Source organism: Fulmarus glacialis, unplaced genomic scaffold (genome assembly GCF_000690835.1).
Source record: "Fulmarus glacialis isolate BGI_N327 unplaced genomic scaffold, ASM69083v1 scaffold9932, whole genome shotgun sequence".
Lineage (NCBI taxonomy): Eukaryota > Metazoa > Chordata > Aves > Procellariiformes > Procellariidae > Fulmarus > Fulmarus glacialis.
The window spans coordinates 45071-70755 of NW_009199886.1; the positions used below are offsets into that span (position 1 = coordinate 45071).

Here is a 25685-nt window from a genome sequence, read left to right on the forward strand (position 1 = left end):
CTGTTAATTTCTGTGCTGAGAATTGCCAGCATTTTAAACAGGACTTTGAAATACATTTGCCTCAACATAATACAGCTAAATCTGAGGTGACTTTAATCTTCATAATTTGCACTCAATTAGGATTTACTTGTAATACCATTGAGTAACATATGGTCATGTCTGATGACAGCTCCCAGCCAATAGACTTTAGGCTCAACATACCAAAATAGAACGTGGGGGGTTGTTTTCTTCTGCTCACAATGTATTCAAGACCCTATTGTGTTAAGAGTTTGAAAGAAGATCAGAATATGCGGGATGCAGCTGCAGGCTGTACCCATGTGAGTCGTCAACATTCAGAGCTCCAGTATGACATGCCAAAGACATACAAGAACAGATTCTTGGCTTTAAGTCTGAAATGAGTTGCTACCCCGGCATTTCTGCTTGCTGGAGGTAGCTGCAAGAATAGACTAGGGAATCTGGGAAGAGCATGTTTTGGTATTGCTTTCAAAATGTCACTTGTTGCTACATATGAATACATGTGGAGGGAAGAGTCTAAAGATGGTCCACCCTGGCTCAGTGTCATGTGTGAGTGTCATGAGTGAAGCCTGCCACTCACACGAGCAAAGTTTAGTGCAGTCCTCTTTCTGGGTCATTCAGTTGTAGCAATACAGGAGTTATGTGAAGTTCCTTCCTTTAACATGTCCATATAGAAATAGCCTCGTCTATACATGCAGGTACTACTTCATCCCATGGTTGATTTGTATCTGTGTGTATGTAAATGTCCAAATGTAAATCCATCAAAGGGAACAATTAATTTGTTCTCAGAGGCCATTAGAGAAAGGACTGCTCTATGGCAAAAGCTGTAAATCTTGATGTTATAATTACAGGTATCTCTGGCAACCAGGCTGTGCTATCATCTGTATAAAACCCTAGTTTAAAAAATGTTGCCACTTCCCTTGCCAAAGGAGAGGCCTAGGATATAGTTGAAATTGTTGTTGATACTGTATAAATAAATAATTAAGCTCCAAGTGTGCCTCATTGGTAAAGAAGCAGTGAGATTTGGATCTGTTGTATCTTCTTAACTCTGGGGGGCTGTTCTATATTGTGACAACGTGTAACATCCATCACAGACCTTACTCCAGGGCATTACCACTAGTTTGAATTGCTCTTCTTGCTTTCTTCCTGCAAAGAATAATCCAGCACGCGAGGGCAAAGGTAGCTGGAACAAAAACTCTCCAGCATAACCACACTTTGTCCAGAAATTGACTTTTGAGCTACAGCATTTATTGTCAGAGCTGCATTAATTCCTCATGTGGCTAATACAGTGGACAGGACCCTGGGCAAATCGATTTCTATTGCTTTTCTAACCCACGGCTCTTCTGTCTGTCTAGCTTGGAAAGTTTTTGGGGCAAGGGATCTCTTTTGCTACATTAATATCTAAAACATACCCTACCTTTACTTCCAACCTCTGATAGTGTTTCTTCCTATTGCCACAGGAATAATTGCACACACTGTAGTGTACGTTAAGACAATCAGTTCGATAGACAAGATACTGTATTTCATAAACCCCCAACTAAATTCTTAAGCACCATGTGCTCTGTGCACTAACGCAGGGGGGATCTGAAATAAAAACATTATGAGCTGTGATTGTGTAATTAATGCATACGACCAAGAAGAGAATGATGCATAGATAACCTTAATTTTGACATTTCCCACTTTGGAGTGCTTAACATTTTAATGTTACTTGCAATTTTTTTGTGTTCCAACATCTTTCAATGAACTTGAAAGGGAAGATACAGACTAACTAACTTTTCTATGATGGAAACAAAGCATAACAATAAAGAAAACGTGTAAATGTGGAAGGGTTAGATATTTCGCCTGCTGGGCTAGGGGGTTGGGTTGTTCGATGGGTCCCCTTTTTTGTTTCTTATTTCCTTCTTCCTTTTACTCCTGCTGGGTGCTGGAGAAGGGCATGCCCAGGAGCCAAGGAGCAGGGTTACAAAATGGATCCATTGTGACAGGAATTGGGAAAAAAAGTACAATAATCCATGTCCCTAAGAATATGTCAGGATGGATCTCTATTTCTGTCTGTCTGTACAGTAGCTTTAAGCATGCAGCTTTCTATCCCAGAAAAAAGAATGACATTGCATGTTTATGGAGTACACATAGTACTTTCTTTTTTAATCCTTCATACATAGCACATAATGGACACTTATATTTGTATGAAACTATTTACCAAGTATGGGATAATGGTGGAAGTAAGGTTAAATTATTTACCATAAAAATTAGAGAAATTAATACTTTCTGGATTTCTTGAAAGTAATTTCATTCTGCTCTTTAAATCACAGCAAATCTTAAAAACCAACTTTTTTTTTAGAAGGGCCTTCTTTTTCACTGTATTCTTCTCTGCCACTTTCTGCTTTTAGAATATAAATTGATATAACTTGAAATGACAAAGCATTACTCAAATTACCTCAGTTTCAATTTGCTGTGCAAAGGGTGTTATAGGGTGTTACAGATGTTATATATGAGGTCTTAACAGTCACCTCATCTTACTCTGAATGTAACAGACATAGATGAATTGCCATGAAAATCATACTCAGAAAGGAGACAGTAACAGACAGTAACTGAGCATTTTTAATCAGCGTATGTGCCAGATAATTAACTTCCATATCTAAATGAGTTCTATATATCCACTGCTAAACTATGATATGCATAATTTTTTCCTAGCATTTAAGGAAGTATTTTCACAGATTCACAATATTCTTCTCCAGTGAGGCCTTATTTAGAGGTTAAAAATCATGAAATGGCCCTTTCCTGCCTGTGATTGTTGTAAAATCATAAGAATAGAAAAATAATTTTTCTCTGTTTTTCTAACATTTATTGTGCATTGTATCATGTTCTAAAGATTTTCATATCAGAAGGGCTGGAAACTGTAGCTGAGTTTTTTATGAAGCTAGGGTTTTGAGAAATATATACAGGATTGTGATTATTTTTACCCAGTAAAAGCCAAGAGGTGGCAACACTCCACAGCTCAATTTATTCCTCAAGTTCAGATACATATTCTTCCTCATGCACTTTATCACTAGCACACAGAAACAAAACTAACTTCACCATGTAAAGGTAAAGTGAATGCTTTTCTCAATATGCACGACTTTAAAAGCTAGGACAGTGGAAAAAAGTATTTTTCCACACTGGATCTGTTCAGTGATCTATTTCTCTTGCCCTGAATTCAGTATGACATGTCTTGCTCACTGCTACGTTGGTAATTCTTTATAGATGGTGTTAGAAGGTAAGAATCCTTCCTTGTGTGGTATGGATTCTTCAGGCTCTGGAGAATGACTATTTACTTACTTATTTCTTGATACACATAGCGTAAATTTTTATCAAACATGTTGTTTAATGCAAGTCTGTTCATTGAACTCTGAGTACCTAGATCCAAAATGTAACTCTACCATCAATTCTAATTTCTAATATAACCCAAGCCAAATTCCTATTTTGATTTTACTTTTGAACTGAACTCAATAGCTCAGGCCTAGCTCTAGCTTTTGTAACTCATAAAACTTTACGATCCTTTAAAATCTGTCCACAAGTATTTCATTTTCTGACTTCCTGTGGGTATGAAATTCCCACATACTCTGAGAAGAGCTATTTTCTTTTATCTGTCCCAAACTAGTCTGCATGCACGATCTGCATCACTCAGATCACATGCTAAAAAGCTTCCACAAGAGCAAGATTAAATGTTTTGCTATATACTTTTTGCTTTATATATGTCCCTCCAATACTCCCTGGTTCTCACCTGCAGCTGATCTCACCATTCCCTCATCAGGCCCAGATAGACCATTTGGTCTCTGATAAACCGCAGCAGCAGGAGGCTCACCCGAAGGTGGCAGCAAGCGCAGTTTTTTCACTGGCAGAAATGCCAACAGGATAAAGGTGAAATGTGGAAATAAACTACTTTTGGTTTTAGTAGGGCCTTCTAATACAGCCATATTCTAAATTATATGTATGAATTAGAATTAATGTAAAGGTGATATTGGGCTCCTAAATACTGAGAGGCAGGGTTTATTAGCTCAAGCACAGGACTATGCTAATGAAATATTTAATGCTTCCAGGATTTTGGTAAGTATTTCTAGACAAACCTTCACTGCCTTTTATAGATGTACAAGTCTGGGTCAGTGCTACTTCATGGCTGTCTGCGACAGGCATGACTGGATTGCATAGGTATGGTCTAAGACTGTCTTTTCTGTTCTGTTCTTGTACTGTTTGGTACAAAGGAAGCCTTGTCCCCGAGTAGGCTTTCTAGGCCCCTTAGTAATACAAATAATGAATAATATCACCCTTAGATTCCTTTGTAATTCCCATGCCAAAAGAAGTAATGTTAGGTTTTTGTCCCTACGTTTTTCAGTTCTTATGCTGTACAAACCTGCATAGATTAAAATTAAAGTTGTTGGAAGTTTTCTTTCACCTTTTTTTTAAATATTGAAAGCTTTCCGTTTTATGAAAATAGAAATAGCACTTCAAGGGAGTTCTTTAATGATTACATTTGTAATAAGAAAAAATTAAATCCAAAATGTGTTGGATTTTTATTTTCTTCTGTTAATATTCCTTTTCCCTTCCCTTCCCTTCCCTTCCCTTCCCTTCCCTTCCCTTCCCTTCCCTTCCCTTCCCTTCCCTTCCCTTCCCTTCCCTTCCCTTCCCTTCCCTTCCCTTTTTTCCCTTCCCTTCCCTTCCCTTCCCTTCCCTTCCCTTCCCTTCCCTTCTCTCTTTTTACAACGACCAAGAAAGAGAAAAGGACAAAAAAGAATGAGAAGACAATCTATATTTTTATTGAAAGATTATGGGAGGGTAGAAAATGTATATTCCCAGTTTGAAACCTCTCTCATTTCAGTCAGCAGCACGCGGAGAGTCATCACAGCTCACAGAGCACAGCTGTGATAAATTCACATTGACCAACTCTGCTGAACAGATGAACTGCCATATTCTAGGTAAGCAGAAGATTCAGGAAAATGCATTGCAGCTATCCAACCTGAACTAATTCAGGAACATAGTTTTGAATTTTGGCAAGTAATTTTTCAACAAAAAGGGGAAAATGACATGCAGTCCTTGCAGAATTGGTATGTTATGTGTTTGCATTATATTATCTGTATCCCCCAGATCCTACTTTTCTGATAAATTTACGTGTTTGTTCAGCATGGTGCACCTGAGTTAGCCAATAATAAATAGTGAATATTAAATACTGCACCAAGACCCCTCCTATCCTGAGGTTATTATTTGAAACAGTGAGAACTCCAGTCATCCACGGTAGCCTTTGTTTAGTGGCCAGGCACCGTGGATGGCTGCCACCAAACTGATCCAATTCCTACAGACTGTGCTGCTGAGGGCCTGACACCTCTGATGACTGGTCAAACATGTCCTGGTGCTGTTGTCCACCATGCTGACGTAGGATGGAAGCGCCCAGCATGTCCTGGCAGATCAGCTGTTGGCATCTTAAGCTATCAAGTTTTGTTGTAAAGAACTAGGTTTCTGCCCCGTTGCTGGATCAGGAGTTTTGGTTGCCGGCCCAGTACCAAGGCCCAGGCTGCCGGGACGTTGCTTGTTCAGCTCTTTTGGTGTGCTGGGCCAGTGCCAAGGCTTTTGTGAGGGCTAACAGTGGGTCTGCCGGGCTCCAGCCAAACCACATGCCTTGGTGAGGGGACTGACTCAGGGCGTCCCATTTTCCAGGGCTACACTGAAGCCATTCTCCTGTGAGGCTTTTAGCCAAATTATGACTGATGGTCCAGCAGAAGCCTTAAGGGACAGGACAAAAAAGAAACAGGAGCAGCTCTGAAGCAGCTCGGAGGCATGACATGTTCCTGAGGCAGCCTGGAGGCAGCAGCTATTGCAGACATGGCAGTGGGGCAGCTCGGAGGCACCGGGAGGACAAAAAAGGCTGTGGGCAGCCCAGAGGGAGACGGCAGAAGGCACCTTTAAGCTGAGAGATTTTAAGGTACCATGTGGGGAGAGTAAGAAAATGCGTGAAGGCGGCTGGGGAGTAACCAACAGAGCTGGCGCAGAAGCACCACGCAGCCTGAAGATGGCGCCGAGGCAGCACGGAGGCACCTCACAGCCCAGAGATGGTGCGGCGGGGGCAGCCTGGACGCCGGTCACAGTCCGACGATGGCACCAAGGCAGCATGGAGGCAGGGTTTCGAGAAAGCACTGAAAGCTGAAGAGAGGCCAAAGATAGCTCTGAGGCGGTTTGTAGGCCTCGGTCAGCCCCGGGGCGGCACTGAGGAGATTTGCACCTCAGGCACCTGCAGTTAGAGCCTCCCGCTCTGCAGACGGACGGGCAGAGCTCTTTGAGCCCCTTGCTCTCTAGAGACTTCGGAGGGACCTGCCCTGTTTTTGTCTCTGCTAAACACACAACAAATGGTATGTTGGGGAGTTAACACAGGGAGAAGGGAGGTGGTTAGCAGTCAGATGCAGTGTCCTGTTAGCTGTTCAGAGCAGCCAGAGGGCATGTGGAGCTGTTGTTATGCTGTTTGACGATGCGGTCTTGCCTCACAGACGTTGTTTATTTACTACATGTTGGCTTTGCCAGCTTGTTCTGTGTTCCCATCTGTACCCTTCAGCTCTTTGCAGTAACAAACTTTGATTCAGTGCTGTCTATGAGGAGCTACAGCAAGGTACTGATACCTCCTGGAGCTCAGTGTGTGCCTATGTGGACCTACATGGTGCACGGCTATGCACCTGTGTGCATTACCTACATGGTAATGGCCGGGCTCTGAGGAGTCTGGAGAGAAGAATCAGCTGTGATCTGGGAGCAGCGTTAATTGTGTTAGAGCAATTAATTGTGTCTGAAATGATAAGCCTCCTTGAGAGGCAGTCTAAAACCTATTATTCTGAATATCAGGAATTGGCAATTCTAGCTTAACATTTCTATATTGTCAGGATCTTTCCAGTATAAAGGTGTCTGAGCAGATACCAGCTGAACACCTCCAGATTCCCATGAGGCCATTGCCTCTTCACCTGTGGAAAAGAATAGTGAAGATGGAGATCTTTTAGACTTTTAGTGATGGCTGGTGGTGTGTTGTTAAGTGGTAAGTTGCATCTGCTGTTCTGTATTGGGACATGGCACAGGGGAGTGGATCAGATCAGAGGATATTATGCCTGCTGTGTACACAGACAAGGTGCGAAGCTATATAAAAATAGCAACGGCTATATCTCCTGACCAACTTCCACCAGCTTACGAAGTTTATCTATTAAGACTGAAGTGCTATAGGGTAGCCTTAAAATTGGCTGTGGAGTTAGCTGGTGATTCTGATGCTACAGGGCTGTTACACAGACAGCTAATGGGCCTGAGTACAAGGGCATACTCCAACCACGTGTTTGTGTTAAACAAATAAGTTTTAATTTCAACTGTACATCTGCAGAACGGTGCATAAGCCCCAGCCTGCTCCTTAGTAGTAGCAGCTTGAAGCAGGGGGCAAGGTGCTTTGCCTGCTTTTTGCAATCTGTGTGCTCTCTAGCACATCTTGGCCACCTGGCTTATTCGTTGCATCCCAAAGCAGTTGAAATGTGAGGGAACTCAAGCAATTGTTTAAAATCAGATGTTCAAAACTACATAAATCAAGTTGCTAAATTTACAATGTAAAACCCGACATCAATTTGACACACCTGTCAGCCGTGCTGTAGGTAGCATCTGTAGTCACTACTGGGTTCTCTTTTCTTCTTGACCCTGATCATCACCCTGTGGAAAGATTCATGTTTTGTTTTACTTCCGTACCAACCAAAATGTTAAGCCTATGGGAATGTGATTGTTAAAGCTGGCTGGAAGACCAATTGATTTTTTTGGTTGAAATACAAAAGCGACTTGTAGTACAGTTTTGGGATGGGATCTGTAGAGCTTCTCTGGAATTCTGATAGCATAGCTAGGATCAGAGTTTTTGAGCCAAAAATAGCTTTGGGTCTTTTTTTTTTTCCCCTCAAGTAAGCTTGGGAAACAAAGATCAAAGTTTGACTTCAGAATGTGAAAAAAAAAAAAAAAGAAAAATTGATTCTTGAGAATTTCTCTCTGTGAGCATGTGGGGACTGATCTTTCCCCTTCCCCATTTTTTCATTTAATTATGGACAAAGTCCTGTATTCAGTGAAGTCAAAATATAACTAGGACCTTGTGTTTAGATAACTTAAGGGCACACAGCTACAATTACCTTGATACATGGATGAATAACTTTTCTAATGTGATCACACCAAGTGCTTGTTTGATGGTTTCTTTTACTTGATTAAGAGAAGTTGTGCAAAATGTCATGAGCTTAGGAGACATGAACAAAACAGGGAGAATACAGGGGGTTCTGAAAGGAGAAAGACATAATGATGACTGTAAGATGACAAAAGCCAGTGGGGAGTGGTAAAATGAGAGGACTGCCATGGGAAGCTTAAGAGGTTAATGACATGCAGCTATGGATAGATGGAGTTTTCATGGACCTAGATCTCGGATCTGATCCAATTGCAGCCCAGTTCTAAATGAAAAGGCTATAAATCAGTCCAACGATTCTGGTGAATCGTGCTTTGTGCTCATGGTTTGTGATGTAACCAGCAGTTCTTGATGGAATTACAACCACCCTGCTCACACTCACCTGCTATTTCCTCTGTATTAAGTTAACAATAGTAAATAAACTGTGTATTAGATTTCAAGCTGACCTGTTCATGCCAAATGAATTCGTCTTGCCCACAGGCTGCCCTAATTTAAAACATATGTATCCATTTAAATCCTGTTGCTTCCATACATTAAGCTACTGTTTAGATTTTTGCCTCATCAATATTCTTCACCATTTTGAACAGATGTGTAGTTTACCATGGGTTTGGATCAAAAGTGGTCTCTGATAGATTTTTTTTTTGTGTGTGTGTTTGTGTGTCCGGAAGGTGGTGGAGGAATAGAAGTGAGGTAGACTATGGTGGCATTGTACAGCACTTACACCTATCACCTGAAACCAAGAGAAGACACTTTGTCTGTTCTTGTACAGGCGAAACCTTCATTAGAATCAAAGGAAGTTTACTTTAATTGCAGGAAAGATGGGGTCTTTGTTTAGTGAAACTACAACTGATGTCAGGAGAACTATTGTATGATAATATATTTCCCATACAGCACTATAAGTACATAGAACACAGATAGAAGTTTTCAGTTTTTCCCAGACTTCTAAGGGGTGAAAAAATTTTGTATGTAAAATAGAGTTTCTCCTAAGAGGAAATTTTTAAAAAAATGGAGCCTAATGTCAGACTCCAAAGAACATATTTAGGCCTCTAAATAAGTAGCCTGGGCTTTCCACAAGTGCTGAGCTCTGCCGACCCCCACTGCTCTTAGGATACAGCTTCTAAGGCTGAACGTCATTTGACTGCATGTTCTTGCAAAGAAATACTAAGAATATGCAGTAGGTCAAAGTGGCTCCTTATCTTTGTGCGGAGATAAGGGCTGCTGTTCCTCCTAGGAAACAGTGTCTTAGAAGCGGAAGGCTGCATTTCTTATCATTCAAGTATGTTCCATAAAGGGGTAAAAATAGGGACGTTGAGGATAAGAAAGCTGAAACCAAGGCACCTGCTACCCACAGAAAGAAACTTGGGCATGAAATAAGACTGAGAGCCTCTTCTGTTTCGAATACTGCAAATCTTCACTTACAGGAGTAAATAATTTGCTTGTAAAAGCCTCTGAGATTACTGGTATCAGAAAAGGCTTGCAGGATTTAGACTTTACTATGCAGACCAAATTCCATCTACTGAGTTTTACAGAAGTTGAAAATGTCAGAGTTGGCTGAGAGAATTAGATTTCAATACCTATTAAACATTTACAGGACGTCCTAAATCCCCATTGAAAATCCTTAAGTTTGTGACCTAAACAGAATCGATTAAACAGAAAAGTTGAAATAAGGTAGTCAAATTGTATCACTGTTGCCAAATAATGCATAGTTCGTTCAATCTCGCAATATTTTAATCCAGTATTCACTTTGCCATGATATATAATGCAGGCTATTTACAATGATTGCCATTCTTTAAATGCCAGTTTTCCTTTAGAACAAGCAGCAACAACAACAACCAGCCCCATACCCTGCTCCAAACCTTGTTTGCAGGGATTTCATTTGCATCACTAATGTACAGATTTACACAGAGCAGAAAAAGGGGTATTCTTATTCTTAGAGATTCTGCCTTGTATACTACCTGCAGCCACATTCTGCCACTTTCATCCCTTCGTAGTTATATATCAAAGTGGGCACACCAGCATCATCCTTATAAAGAATGGAGATTGAATCCAATTTGGTTGGAACACAACAGGCCTTGGAAGCTTTCTTTGGGTTTTGGAGATGCACCAGAGTTTGGACAATAGCATGTTTTGTTGGGGTAACATTATCTGTCAGAGGGAAGAAGCAACCCCCTTTACACTCAAAAGCCTCATAATCTTTTGGTGCAATGATCCAGGAATCCCAGCCAATCTCTTCAAAGTTCACATGGAGGGAAGTTCTCCGGCAGTGGTTGGCTCCGATGCTTCTCTTGCTTCTGGAGGAATGCATTTTCCTCTCCCTGTTCGTCCTCTTCAGATGAAGTGTTGTTCTTTCCTAATTTCTTCAGCACACTTTCTTGTTCATGAACAATCATCTCCCGGAGCTCCACTTTGGTCTCTTTTGTCCCATTGCTGCGGTCATTGGAGAACACTATTAACAGGGGCAGATTTTTAGTGTCAGGGGTAACACTGATATCCAGCTTCCCACAAGTGAAACCACCCAGAGCCTTACTCTCTATAACAACCTCTAGCTTGTTTTTAGTCTTCAGTTTGTCTGCCCTGACCCATCTTTTCACAGCGCTGGACACTTCAAACATCTCCCAGCCACACTCCTGGATATTGTGGGAGACAAGGAAAGATTTGGTACTTTCTGGGTTTTCCCAGTGGTCACCATCTAGAACATCATAAATGACCATGTTGCCTTCCAGCCTAGAGAGAGACCCAACTTCCCTGTGACAGGAGATATAAATTCTCAGTTCAGCTCTGGTGATTTCCTCATATCGTGGAATAGAGATGTTGAAGAGCAAGATGTGTTTCTGAAATGGATTTTCTTCTGGTGAAGCTAAAGAAACAACATCTGCAATAGGAAATTAAAACACGTGGTTACAGTGCTTCTGACTGTGCAAGTAACTTGCTTTTAAAAGACTCAGGATGTATTTTGGGGGTAAAATAAGAGCATGGCTACCCAGCATTAAAAAAAATAAATAATACCATCATCTGGCCAAGTTTCAAGGGCAGGGAGTGAAAAATGGAAATGGAGGTCCTTGGTGTTAGTAGTATTTCACCAAGATTGCATGGTCAGGTGAGTGTGTGGAGGGGAGCGTGAAGAGTCTGCCTAGAACAAGTTGTGGATGATGCTGGTCACTACTAAATACATAAATAAGGCATCTGGGGAGTGTTCAGGCTTAGCAATTTCCTAAAGAGATTTTTACACAAAGAATTCCTAAAAAAACCTATGAATTTGCGACTCTTATCATCATGCAATGGGATGAACTGCCCTCCTAATACAGAGAAGTATGCTACATATTTAAGTGTCTCTAAGAACTAGCTGTGCTGAGGCTTCTGTTATTGTCTTCAAATAACTTTGAAAGCAGCTTGGATTACTGGGAGTTTGGGGAAATAGAAAAGTTTTTGAAAATCCTGAACTGAAGCTTCAGGGTCTGTCCAAATTGGGACTTGGTGATAAACAGCCTTTCATGCCCAGGTCCCAGTCCATTCCAGGCTGGACTCACTGAGCTTGCGTGGGTTTTGTTTGGTTTTTTTTTTTCTGCAAAGGTATGTGCAGTACCAGCAACTCTGCCTTGGGAGGGGCAGATATTTGGCTGGAAGATCAGATTGGTAGTGTTTAAAAGTCATCACTGACTGATGTCTATTTGATGGTCAATGTAAGATAATTAGTCAATCATGATTGGGTTTTAGGGCAGTTTTACTTGGCTAATGTTGACACTTCTTCACAGTGTTTACCCACTAAAGCAGTCAGAGAGGAGAGTGAGATATGGAAACTATAATCTACCTCATACTGTTAAGGTTTCTTTCCATTTCAGGACTAGGGGCACTAATTTGGGAATTTGGAGTTCTCTGTAGTGCTGTTACCTGTGTATGTCTATTTTTCATATAAACAGAAGCTTTGATTCTCCCTGTCTCATTTTTATCACAAGGATTGCATTTACTTCTAACTTTTTTACTGCTTCTTTTGATGGAGCTTTTAAAAGTCAATGTAGTGTTACACAGACAGGGATCTTGAATTTTTTTAATTGAGACAAGCTTGACTACCCATTTCCATATAAATCTTTCCATCTAAACCAGAATTTTGAGGGAGCACTGCTGTTCCTTGCTTGCGTCCAGAGACACATTTCTCAGTTGGCTGCTCAGGTTTTTAAGTATGAGAAGAGCTCTGTAGCATGGATGTCTCAGTTATAGATGATCACAAGTTTGCATTCTAACATTAAAACTCAGTCCCAAATCGCTAGCTTTGAGAAACATGGTTGATGTAAACCCTGCTATTCAGTGCATCATCACAGTTGATGTGTTTGAGAAGAGAATACTGTACAGTAAAAATATCAAAGAAGAGAACTAAAGGTAATTGTATTTTTTTAAAGATTGAAAGAAACTACAGAGCAAAACTACAATCCAAAATTTTAATCTGTTTCGTTTCTAGAGAATCTGTGGAAGTTAGGCACTCAATTCCCTCTGAATTTCGAAAGAATCTGAGTACCTACTGTCCATGTACTTCTACAAAAATTCTAGTCCACATATTTAGGACTTCTCCTACCTTCAGTACTGAAGCTCCTTACAATATTGGATGCAGGGATGGAGGACTTGTCTGCAGCATATCTGTTGTATAAATCAATCATGAACTGTGGTGGTTCTTCTTTGGTCTTCACTTGTGAGGGGACTCTTGACAAATTCAAACTCCTTAGTAAATCCGTCTTCATATTCTCCAAGAAAGATTTAAAGTCAAAATGAGTCTCATCATCCGCTTCCCCAGGACCATGAAAGTGTGCATCAGACTTTCCTATAGCTGATAACTTGTCCCAATCTTCCAAAGGCTTGCCTCTTGTCAAACAGGCAATGATGTTGAAAACAGACAGTGCAGCTAATACTCCAAAATAATGCATTTCTTCTATATTTACGTTCTGATGGAGAGACAAGAGAACAATGCTGTTTTAGCTGATTAAAAATCTTGTTTCATTACAGACAGAGGAAAGGAGATGGAAGGCAAACAACTGGAATGCCCTTTGCAAATCACTTTCTTGTGTTCTTTTTGCAGTCTGCTTCAAACCCCAGCCTCTTGTCAGTTGTCAAGCAGATTGGTTGTACACTTGCCCTTATCAGAGTCATTGATGCCATGCTTCAGCTTCTGTTATCTAGCAAAGCTCTTAGTTAATGAAGATTCTATAAACATCTGACAAACACATGTGGCTGGTGGGAAGGACATTGTATATTGTAAAGAATCCACATTTCACTTAAGGGTCATCATTGCTTAATTACACTCTTCTATCATTTCCTTGCCAACACAGAGAGAAGCTTTCTTAGGGACGTAGAAGATTACACTGTTTTCATCAAGACTAGAAAATAGAGATCTAGTTACTCTATTAGCTATTAGTAAATAACATCTCACAAATCTTTATTACAGTCCCTTCACATGCCATCAGAAAATCCCCAATCATTTGATGGAGACCTGTGATCCTGCAAGACATGATCTCATGACAATACAAACAACCTTAAAACTTCTTTCCGTTTATCAGTCAAGAGCTATTGTTTGTACACAGTGAAATATCTGTTTTTTGTCAAGTTTGCTTCATGTTGTTTGCAGGCTTGTCCATTTTCGGTTTGATTCCTTTGGTGTATGGGAATTTAGTCTTGTTTTTATAGTATCTTATGTAATATATTTCTTAGATTCTTGATGGTCAATCCAGTCCAAGAACAACCAGTCATTATTTCAGTGACCTCAAAATGAAGACAGGCCACATGGAAAGTAAAAGGTCTCCATGAAGATACAGGAGATTATCTATGAAGATACTGTTATCCATGAGAAGTATAGGCCAAGGCAAAAATACAAGACTGATGATAGAATTTCTCATGATACAGAAGGAAAAAACCTAGTTTATTTATAGACAAAAATATCACTTGCTATTTATCTTAATGAATGTGTTATGATTTAATTTAATGATGCATAAGTGTTTTATCTGTACTATTAATGTATCATTTTTTCTAAGCACAACTCAATCCATACTGTACACGTGCCATAAAGTCTGAATAGTATTATGAGGTTTTACATTAAAAAAAAATCTCATTGCAAAGATGCAGACAAGATTTTGTCCTTTCTGACCATTCTTTCCCAGTTTTGTTGCAGTGCATACAAAGTGTTTAAAGTGAGTCCAGACTTCTCAAATACTCACTTATGCGTCTGTTCAAGTGACAAGTGGGATCCAAAATTCTGGTTAATTATGTTCCTATGGTGTAAAGTCAGAAAGGATTATTTGACATTGATCCTGGTCTCCTGCGTTACAAGATTGTTATGTTTTACTCAAGGCCTTTGTGTTTCCTACCTGCATGCAGAGCCCAATTACTTGTGTTTGGATAAAACATAACTTTTTAAGGGTCTCCAGAACTTACCTGAAGATGTCAAAGAACTGAAGATTTCTTCAATTTTTGTAGCACTTACTCTGAAAGATTGTCACTTACACTTAAAAAACCATGGTGCTTCATTTATTATTTCATTGTGCCTGGCTTCACCTTCTAGACAGTTCTTGTAACTTTCTGAGTGGCTTAAGGAGCCCCATGGTGCTGGCATTTTCTCTCTGTCAAAGTACTTGTACAGTGTAATCAAGTTACTTCTCAGTTTGCTTTCTGATAAAATAAACAGATAGTGTTTTTTAGTCACATAAGACATTTTCTCTAACTGTTTTTGTTTCTTTTTCATGTCTCTTTCAGAATTTGAATGTCTTTTTGAAAAGGTGAACACTGGGGCTATACATAGATTTCTAGTGGCAGTCCATCAGTGCCACATGCAGAAATAAAATCTCCTTTCCTTATGTGGTTCACTACTCCAGTGTGTATCTTTTCAAAGCTTTCATTAGCTCTCTTTACATAGCATCACCCTGGATGCTCATACTGTGCCGTAAGTCCATGATATCCACCAAAATTGTTTTAAGAGTTACAGCTTTCAAGGGTGCAGTCTTTTACTCAGTGGGAGCAGCCTCCATTACTTGTGCCTAGGTACTAAGTTTTGCATCTGTGTACCTTAAAATGAATTTTGATTACATAAAGTACAGCTAGATCAAATGATCTATATAAATACCTCTCTCCTAAACATGGTCTTCTGCAAATGCTGTAGGGGTTGTTATATACATACTTCCAGTTCATATATAAAGATGTCAAATAGTGTCAGGCCAAGTGTCAGCTTTGCAGAAACTTTACAATGAACAGTTTCATTCAGTGGCAATTCCTTTTGAAAGCTGGTCTTTGAGGTTTGGCAGTGAGACAGTTGTTAATTCATGTGATACACAAATATATTAGTATTGTCCAGTGGTTTCTTTTAATTATGCAGCCTTGTGCAAGACAGTTTAAATACTCCACAAAAACCTAGGTACATTCTAGCTGTTGCTGTTACCTCTGGCAATTAAACTGTGGCCTCAAAGAATGAAATTGGATTTGTTTTAGAAAAAAAAGTCCTTAACACTTTGCTGCTAGTATCAGTTGTTTTCCTGTTTTATCTGTCTTTAACCATCCCATATTAATATATCCTCAATTCTTTTAGGATTAGTTAGTGGAATTATCTTGACCTGCTATTTTAAGTGTTTGTCAATAATAACTTTCTCTAGAAACTTAAACATTGAGTGGGAATGGTTTATAGGATGTTCATAGAAATCAAAACATCTGTTGGAGCCAAGAGAGTAAGGGTATCAGTGTCTTCCGACAGCAGCTGACTGCATTTGTGCCATTTCAAATGCAAAGTTTCCTTTTCTAGAGGAAGAATTGACATCCAAATACCAAAGACCTGGACAGTAGTAGTCAGTTCTAAACAAATAGTGGTTTAGGACCTTGTTCGCGTTAGAGAATTGACCAGTACAGCTAAACTCCAGATGAAATACACTTTACTAATAAGAGAATTGTATTGCTTGTGTACTAAGGGTATGCCTTGAGAGCTATGGCACTTACAGGTATAACTTTGTTTTGCCCATGCTAAATAACATAAATATGCCAACAAGGCTTTAAATGCAGACTAAACCTTTCAGGGTTTTATAGGTATCCTAATGAGTATAGGAGTAGCATTTTCCCTTATGTACTATAGATCTTATAACAGATCATAGGATGGTATCTCTTTCCTAATTGCTTGCATTAGCACATCTTCGAAAGAAAGGTTGTACGCAGGGCCTAATTCAAGATATAGAAAAGATTCCTTAAGGAAAACAAAATGCAATAGATGAGAACGTAAGCACACTAGGCTAATATGTCATTCTGTTCAGAACTGGTGCTAAATGGGAGCAAGACTAGACCTACAGAAAAGGGTACATTTTCATAGAGAACAGAAATGGCAATGACTTAAGATACTTTGAAAAGTTTTATGCTTATGGCTGTTCAGTAGGAATAAACAATGAATTTCTGAGAACTTTTTAATTTTTCTTTATGCATTAGCATTACTTTGTCAACTGTAGTTGAGTTTCTCATGATTTATAAGACCATAAGTCCCTACATTTTAAAGGGAGACCTTTAACAGCAACAGTATACAAAGGTTTGTCCCAGTAGTTCCAGTGTATATCACTGTAGTACTTTGGGAGAAGAAGAAATGCCTAGGTGTCATAACTGGCATTCACTACAAGGTGCCTTAGAACTATCCTCTTCTTATTGAGAGCTGTTTAGGAGGAAATAGCAAGAACTGCTGTGAGAATAACTTTGCAGACACTCCCATACACACTGAATCTTGCTTTTATGTAGGTTAGCAGGAAGTGCCACATTTACACACCTCTGTTGCCTGGGAATCTGCACCACAGGAATATGTAATATTGGTGGCAGAAGTTACCTAGCACCTTAGCAGGGTAAGAGCCTTCCTTCATCAGAAGGTAGTGTGTGTAGTATCCTTCCGCTGAACAATACAACTCTTAATAGTGTAAGATAATGCAGAAGGATAGACTGTCTCTTGAGGAGGAAACACTCCATATCTTGCACTCGGTGCTACGTCACAGACTTCAGAAGTTTCTTCTGCTCCTGGTCTGCCTATGCTATTGTACAGCAGGTGGGTGAAAATGGAGTATGTGGCAAGTGTGTCCTGGCACGCAGGGACACTGAGAAAGAGGATTGACAGGCAAAGTGATGGAACATAAGCTCTTAAAGGAGTGCTGCAGTTACAAGGGCTACCATGAATGTATCAAGAGAGGATTGTACAGGAGTTAGAGGGAGGCAGAGACTTTATTTCTATAAAGACTTCTAACAGAACCACTGCCAAATATTGTGTCCCATTTTGATGTTCATTGTTGGAAAAGAAAGTTAATGAAAGTTCTGGAAAGGGTTCAGAAAAGAGCTGTGAGAAATTGTTTTGAGGCTTAGAATGAGAAATCAAAGTACCTATTTAAATCTTAGCCAAAATGTAATTTGACCCTGCTCTATATACTAAAAATACACAGTGGAAGTATTTTGGATAATAGATAAAAGGGATCTAATAAAATAGGTTACAGTAAGAGCCAGTGAATTGAAGCTAAAGCTCAACAAATTCAGACTAGGATTAAGCCACCGCATTTGAACAAAGAGCACTAACTTTTGGAACAACTACTTGTAGTCCAGTAGAGATATTCCATCACATGAAATCTTTAAAGCCAAATTTATGCATGTTTTTCAAAGACATTCCCAAGCTCAAAACAGAAGTTCCATAATGCATGGTGCAGAAACCACTGGGTATGGTTCTTTGATCTGTGCTATGCAGGAGGTCGGTCTAGATGATCATAGTATTCCCTTCTGTCTTTAATCTATTGAGGGGCATTATGACAAGCTTAACATGTATTTACATGTTTCCATCTAATTAACAGAATGTAACAGAGTGCATATATAGAAAGACAAATCAACTTTTTAGATACTACTGTACCTTTAATTTATTAGCTTTTGTTAAAAGCATGTAACAATCTAGAGGATATAAAGTATAATTTACAAAAATATAAATCTTGGTTATTTTATTTTTTAGTATTTCAACATATTACTGTATAGTATGTGTTACTCAGAGAATATGTTTAACAACCTGAAATTATCCAGCAAACCGAAAGTGTGGGATATTACACGTGTCTTTTGTCGAACAAATTATATATTAAGGAAGGATAACCAAAAATGGCTATATTAATGTACTGCTTATATGAAAGCTTATGCAGTGCGCTATACTTGCATCCTGAAGAAAATATAAATTTTAAGCCCTTTATTACAGCATTTTTCAGTATAAATATGGAGATTAAGCCTATGAGTGTTTTAGGCAAAAAGTTTTGATTTGCCTACAAAAGGGATATTCTAAAATAAGCCTGCCTTTGCAAGTTCACTTCCCATCTTCTTGGTTAACTGAAGAGATAAAATAGTCAGAAAAATAGCATATAAAAACATATTTTAGTCCTTTGATTATGGAAAACTTTACACTTAAGTTTCTCACTAAACACCAGGTGTTTTGGCTAGGTGGGTTAGGAAGATATTTGTAAAAGTATTGAATTCCTGGAAGATGAATATGAAAGACAAATGATAACAGTAAGACATATCCTTCCAGGTGAGCATGTGTATCATTTTAGTCTCTCCGCATGCTTTCTGTAGAGGAATTGTAGGCTTGCATTCGTTCATCAACACAAGTGGATTCATTTCCCATTTACAACCTTCCCAGTGTAGTCGGGCAGTATGCGTGGGTCTCGTTAAAGATGTATTTGTATGAACTTATCGGCAGGCGCAAGTTTCAACCGACATGTTGGGATATACCTTTAAAACAACGTTTTTGTTCTCATCTAAGAACAGGACACTGAGCGAGCTCATTTTGTCAGGAACGCAGCAGGGTTCTGGGATGCCGGGAATGATTCCTACTGCTTTTACAATGCTCTGGATTGTAGCATGATTTGATGGCCGGACAATCTGGAACAGAGAAGGAAATAATTATCGCTTCATTTATGAGCAGTCACTTTCCCAGATGGACTTGGAAACAACAATTATGTTTTTTTGTTTCTCAAAAAAGTGAGTATGTGTGATTGAGTCTCAGGGCCATGCAGCATATTCAGTCCCTCACACTTCCAGCTTTCCTGCACAGGGTGTATCCAACAGATATTTTGTGTTCCTTATGCTGCCTTCATAAATACCAGAGGAGGGCACTGGTGGCACAGCCAGCAGTCAGTAGCCTGAAGAAAGAATGTCCCTGACTGCACCTACTAGGTGCTGGAGGCAGGCATGCAGGAGAAAAGGACTAAGGTGGGGAAACTTCTCAGTCGTAAGAGGTTATCTTTTGTTTTCTTGACCTCTTGTATGACTTGGAAAATTGGCTACTGTAAGTATTTCCAAAATAACTATCCCTATGTTCCAGTGGTATTTCTCCTCATGTACGCTAACCTGGAATTAGTTACTTTTTCCTGGAGTAATTACTCTCTCTTAAAAGAGCAGAGTGCTCCAGAAGTAGTATCCACAGGGGGGAGTTTGCCTAGAATAGTCAAACAACCTGACAGAGCCTTTCTGATCATAACCCCATGACAAACAAGTACTTCATACCTGTAGTCTTTGTCTGCTTCCCTTTGCCTTCCTCACCAGGCTTTCCCCCCACAAGCTAGCCTCAAAGTGGGAGAAGAAAACAAAAGGCTGGGAGGGCAGGAAAAGTATGAAGTGAAGTTTCACAGCAGCTTTACATCTATATACTGTTGAGGGTACTGAGCCACAATTTTATTTCTACTGTTGATTTTTGGATGCAGTAAACAACACACGGAAAAATATTTGAGAAGAGGAGGCAGCCATTAGGCATAACAGCAGTGAGAATAAGAAAACAAGAAAGTTAAGATATGTAAATAGTATACTGTTTAGTAGTTAAATGTAATTTTTTTTTTTTTTTAGCCTTTATTCACAAGCTACACTTGACCCTTGTAGTCTGAGCAACTGAACAGTACTGAACAGTTTTCACCACTTCTGTTGCTTGAGGTACATACAGTCAAGCACAGGTTTACTGGTGATGGAGTGACAGACTTTCTTTGTAATGGCCTCAGCATGGCATGGAATGCATGTGCTCCAGTTACATGAGGCAGTAGTATGGCATGCAACCCACCACTGAGGCTGAAGCTTCAGTGGCTCCTGTTCAGTTGTCATGCTTGAATACCGTCCCAGCAAATGAGTACAGTAACAATAGGAAAATTGTATTAGTCATATCAGGCTTTTTGGTACAGTTTCACAAGTTTTCTGCACAGATCTGGTATATGTGGCACATGAAATCTTTCATCACTGTTGGTACATAGCTGTATATCAGGTGGAAAATTACATCTGAGGGACAACAAATAGGGACTTTGCACACCTTCACATGGAAGCAGATACTTCAAGTAAGAATTAATGTCTCCTATATCTTCTCTATTTTTAAAATAATAATTGATTATATGCAAAACATGATTTTTCATTTCAACATGAAAAGTTACGTAGTCCATGGGTATAACAAAGGAGCTATTTTTTAGGATAATTCAGTTTTGATACATTTGCTTTAAGTGTAACATATCAGCAAATCAGATCCAAACCTTAATTGCTATTAAGGCTTTCAGATGTTCCTTAACTAAAGCAACCTCATTTGAGCCATTACAAGGAGGAACTGTGGAATCCGTCCTTGATCCTTCAGGGCTTGAAGGCAGCATCCCTATAGCTAATGCCCAACAAGTGACCAATCCTGGAAAGTGCCTTTCTATAATTAGCATATGTTGGCATAATTAGCAACAGCTTGCTCTCTCATGCCACCCTTCATCTTTAGATTTCAAAGCTGTCCACAAACAAGCAGCAGTGAATTAGTCTCACAGCTGCTATGTGAAGTAGAAACAAGCTTCTACCCGCATTGGCCATGTCAGCAAATCTGGACAGCAAGAGAGAGACAGAAGTAGCTTTTGTGTGTTTAAGCAACTGCAGAGTTTAGAAATTCAGAGAGTTAGATCTTCTAGAATCAAGTTCTTACTTTAACCTTTATGAAAAGCCTCTTCAAGTGTTCCTAGCACCTTTATTATTTCATATTGTTATTTGAGACAGTCACAGATCCTAATGTGCTACTGAAACAGAATTTGTTGACCCCATGCAGTGGATAGCCATCATTGCTCTCAGTGCCAGTTACTGACTTACAAGATTCCTGGGTATGAACCTGCAGAAGACCCTACTAGGATCTTCTCCAGCTGTGCACTCTCTAATATCTGCAAGGAACAAATAGATGTGAGCAAAGTCTAGCGTGAGCAGCTGTCTACTAAGACAACAGCACTAATTGGTTTCTAATGCCTGCAATTGTAAACACTATGTACAAAAATGCTTGTAGAGAAAAATGCTTATTATGGACTATTACTCTGTACAGAATCTGGCTGCCTGAGCCCTACAGCCACAGCAGAGCCAGACAGCACACTCATCCCCCATCCAGCCAGGCTCCGAATTTTCCAGCCCTTCTGGAAACCTGGCATGAGTGTTCAGCGATCATGGGCTAGGCTTCACATTAGCCTCTGTACCAATGTGCTAAAGTGAAAAGCTTGAAATAATGAGTTGAATGCCCAGTAGTGATGGCACTGAGGAAGTGCTAATGTTTTAAATGCTGGCTACTAAGCTGGCTACAATATACAGCAGGCCAGGTTCTACTCTTACTTAACCTCTAGGACAATCCTAGCTCAGGAACATTTTGGGCCTCAGAAAATAGAAGGATGGTGATGTAGGCAAAAAGCAATTGAACAGCAGGTTAGACCCTCCCCTTCTTCCTGGCTTACACTCTTTTAAAGTCTGTTTTATTATGAATTTGCCCCTCAAAAAACACCACACCTCCTCATCTTAATAAGCCTTACTTCTTAGCTTCAGGAAAGTTTTGTTTTCAGGTTTGAATTCAGCTCTCAGAATGAAACTCATGAACTGATACACTTACAAGGATGAAATCAAGAGAATTCTAATTACTGTAGACCACGGAAAGGATATGTTCCCACCTACTTCTACCACACATAGGACTAGCATTTATTTGGCAAATGTAGCAGTGCAGCCAGCCATTATTAACCATGGAAGCTAGTCTTCCCCCTCACAGTTCAGGGAATAAAAACTTCAGCATTAAGGTAGGTGAACTTGCTATGACAAAATTGGTACCAGAGCTGTTATGTTTCTAGATCAAGAATTGCAGTTATTAAAGTAGATGTGCAGAGTGATGTACCGATACTTTAAAAAAAAAAAAATCATACAATGTAATGATTCTCAACATGCCAGGTATATAATTCTATCTCCACTGTTCTAAAAGAGTACTTTGGAAGTAAGGTATCTGTTGTCCATCACAGGTTGACTGTGTAGACCAAGTCTTCATGAATAGCCTTAATCTGGCCTTTGGCTTAGGAGTGCCAAGATCATAGGCATGCTTTCCTGACTTAGGGTATATATGCAAGAACAAAAGCTATTTCTCCCTCCATAATACTTAGCAATTCTTATGCTCTGACCTGAAGCTTCATTCATGCTGATGTCCTAGTTATCTCTGTTCATTTGGAAACAGTAATTTAAAAAAGTTACAACTGTGAATTTGCCTCTTTTTTTTTTCCCTCTCTTAAAAATAAAAAGCTAACAAAAAGTAGACCTCTTCCAAATCAAACCCAATCAAAGAATGTGTCAAACCAAAAATCCCCAAATCTGTGTATCTGTGATTTAGTTTTAAATTTCTCTGGGTTTTTTGTTTGTTTCGTTGGTTGGTTTTTTTTGGCACCAAGACGCTAGTGCAGCCACATTAGTTTATCTAGAAAGCAAGTATCAAAATGAGAACTAAAGTGTTTTTGATTTACAAGGGAATCTTTATTATATAGCAAGTAATATTTCTAGATAAGACATTAAATAAGTCAGCAGTATAAGCTTATTTAACTATTCCAGCTAGAAACGGATCCATTCTCTTTTGGTTCTGTCAGCTTTTGTGTCATGCTATTCTGCTCGCAAGAAGCCAGATGTGTTAAGTGTATTCTTTTTTTTTTTTTTTTTTGCTTTGGTATGTATGAATGGTGCATTAGACTGTGGGTCTATGGCAGAGGACCCATATTCCCAGGCTGTGTTTGTTTTGGTAAGTTAAATGGTGATTGTGTTGCATGATCTCTTTATACTACAACAAAAAAGTGAAGTTGTATGTGAGCCTCTGCAAGCTTTAATTTTTACCAGACCGTGTATCAATTTGTGTATACATGGTTCAGCATCGGCCAGCTACACAAGAACATGTAGTCAGATTTGTACACCCTACTGTGATGTCTGGATTTCCACTTTACCTGGACTTAAACTAGCCTGCATATCAACTCTTCCTGAAATCATACTACTTACTTCAACACAAACATACATCGATCTCCCTGTATGTAAAGTAGGGCAGATTCCTGTCTCAGAGCTTTGAAATTCTCTGCTGTAAAACATTATCCATTATTTATGTGCCAAGTGACCATATGCAAAAATGTCAGTAGAATAAATAATCAGGCTATTTGTAGGTAGAATTGCAAAATAATTACAGTTTCTAAACATGCAGGTTAGGCAGTGCTTCAAAGCCTCCCCTGCCCCATTACTTGAAAGCCCTATAAAATGCTGATAATTCTCATGCTACATAGGATTGCCAAAATTTCAACTCCTTGCCATAGAGCAAGTGAGTGGTAGTGGGCCAAATCAAAATTCCATTGGAGCAGGAGTTCATGTTTGCCTCTCTGTTAGCAAATTTCACACTGCTTCTATAGGAGAAATTCAGTATGCTAGCTTTAGAGAGTTACAGACAGTTATGTGGCATTTCCAGCCACATAAAGTAAATCAACTTTTTTGTTCCAGCAGCATTATCTTAATTTTAAGAATTTAGTAAATTAAAAAAGCATCAGAGAATTTTGAGACACAAATATCAGCTTAACCAGCATTCTTATTTTCAAAGCAGTTTCTTAAAGTTAAAAATACCTCAGTGTCACTACTCTGCATTTTTCTCCTAAGGTATTACCAGTGGAATTCAGAAATACTCTGATACACTAGCTTGTTTTATTATTAGCATATAATACTTTTACTTCTGCTACCACAACAGAGTAGTTTGATGATTTAGTGTGTGTAACTGTATTTTAATAAGCTGCATAAGTCTTTATGTTATGGTTTCAAGATATAAGATGAGAAATTGTAAGATAAACCTGAGACATTTTTCTTGTTCTTCAGATTACATTTAAAGATAACTTGGAATCATTTTGCACTCTGATGAATAAGTCGATGGAAACAATATTGCTTGAATTTTTTAGGCTGAACAAGGCAACAGAACACAGTGAAAAAGGTAAAAATCTAAAGGAAAAGCTAACTAAAGAAGTAGTTACATAGGCAGAACAGTAGATCTACTGTTTGCAAGCTAACAACGACAAAAAGGCATACTACCTTGGGCATTGGAAATTCACATGCCCCTGCACAGTAGTAGGCATCAAATGATTTGGGAGATATGATCCATTCATTCCAGCCAATATCAGCAAAGTCAACTTTCATGTATCTTCTTGAACAAATCCTTGGCTCGTTCCATTGTTTTCGCCTTGCTTTCTTCATTGTTTTCTCATCGAAATTTAGCACCTGAGACTTTGTAAGTGTTTCTGTATTTTCTTGCCCTTTTCTCCTTCGGTCTTTGCGTGAGGCTTTTGGTTTCAAGGACTTGTAGGCATTCTCCCATATGTCATGTTTGTTGTATTTCTTGTTGTTATAATCTACTTCTGGCAACTCATTGTTCTGAATAGAGCTAGAGAGGTACGTATCCCTCCTCACTCGGGTATCAATAGAAGCATTAGGGGACAGATTTGGGTCCCCATCACTGGAAGGGAATGGATCATAACGCTGTAGGGTGACTGCCACACTGTTAGGTTCAGAGATTGCAAGATCATTGGCATAAACTAGTATATAAGGTAAATGACTGGCAACCTGTTCAGGGAAGCCCTGGTGTTTCTCGCCAGAATCAAGCTCAGCGCAGAGAATGAGCTCTCCAGCCCATTTTGATTCTTTTATGATGTGTGAAATGTCCTTTGAATGCCAAGCCCCTCGCCTTTGAAGAAACACAGTGATGTTCCCTTTCACTAGTCCATAGGCAGAATTCTGGTGAATGCTTTGGAAAATGAGGTTGAGCCGCAGGATTGGAGGCAGGTGAAGGAGGCGGCAGGATGAGTTCTTGGACCGCTTACAAAACACTTCCCGGTGCCGAGGGCGTTTGTCAGCATAGAAGTGAAAAGTGGCAGCAAGGATCATCTCTGAATCCTGCATGGATGTCAGATTGAAGCAGTACAAGGGCTTCTGGGCCAAGAATTCTGCAAGAAAGCAAGGAAAACATGGATAAATATCTGAGACCAAAAATGGTAGTCAAACCCTTATTCCTATATAAGTGGATTAACAAATTTTGCTTTTCACTTACCCACTTCAAATCAGGTAGTATAGTGAGCTTGTCATTACAGCTTAAAACTATGGTGGATAAGAGGAGGAAAAAACCCTAACAATATTTAATAGCAATATTACAATAACTTTGGGA

General features: G+C 39.4%; 2 protein-coding genes across 2 annotated transcripts; both read right to left on the reverse strand.

The window, feature by feature from the left end:
• Positions 1-9927: 9927 nt before the first annotated feature.
• GDF2 (growth differentiation factor 2) lies at positions 9928-13366 on the reverse strand. The gene is given in 3 exon segments (XM_009573407.1): positions 9928-10524; positions 10526-11087; positions 12783-13366. Coding segments are annotated over 3 exon segments (1266 nt in total). The 5' UTR covers positions 13129-13366; the 3' UTR covers positions 9928-10166.
• Positions 13367-18073: 4707 nt separating this feature from the next.
• Positions 18074-25467, reverse strand: GDF10 (growth differentiation factor 10; the record flags this gene model as incomplete). The annotated part of the gene is made up of 2 exons (XM_009573408.1): positions 18074-19102; positions 24560-25467. Coding segments are annotated over 2 exons (1100 nt in total), but the record flags the coding sequence as incomplete, so codon positions are not given.
• Between the last annotated feature and the right edge of the window lie 218 nt (positions 25468-25685).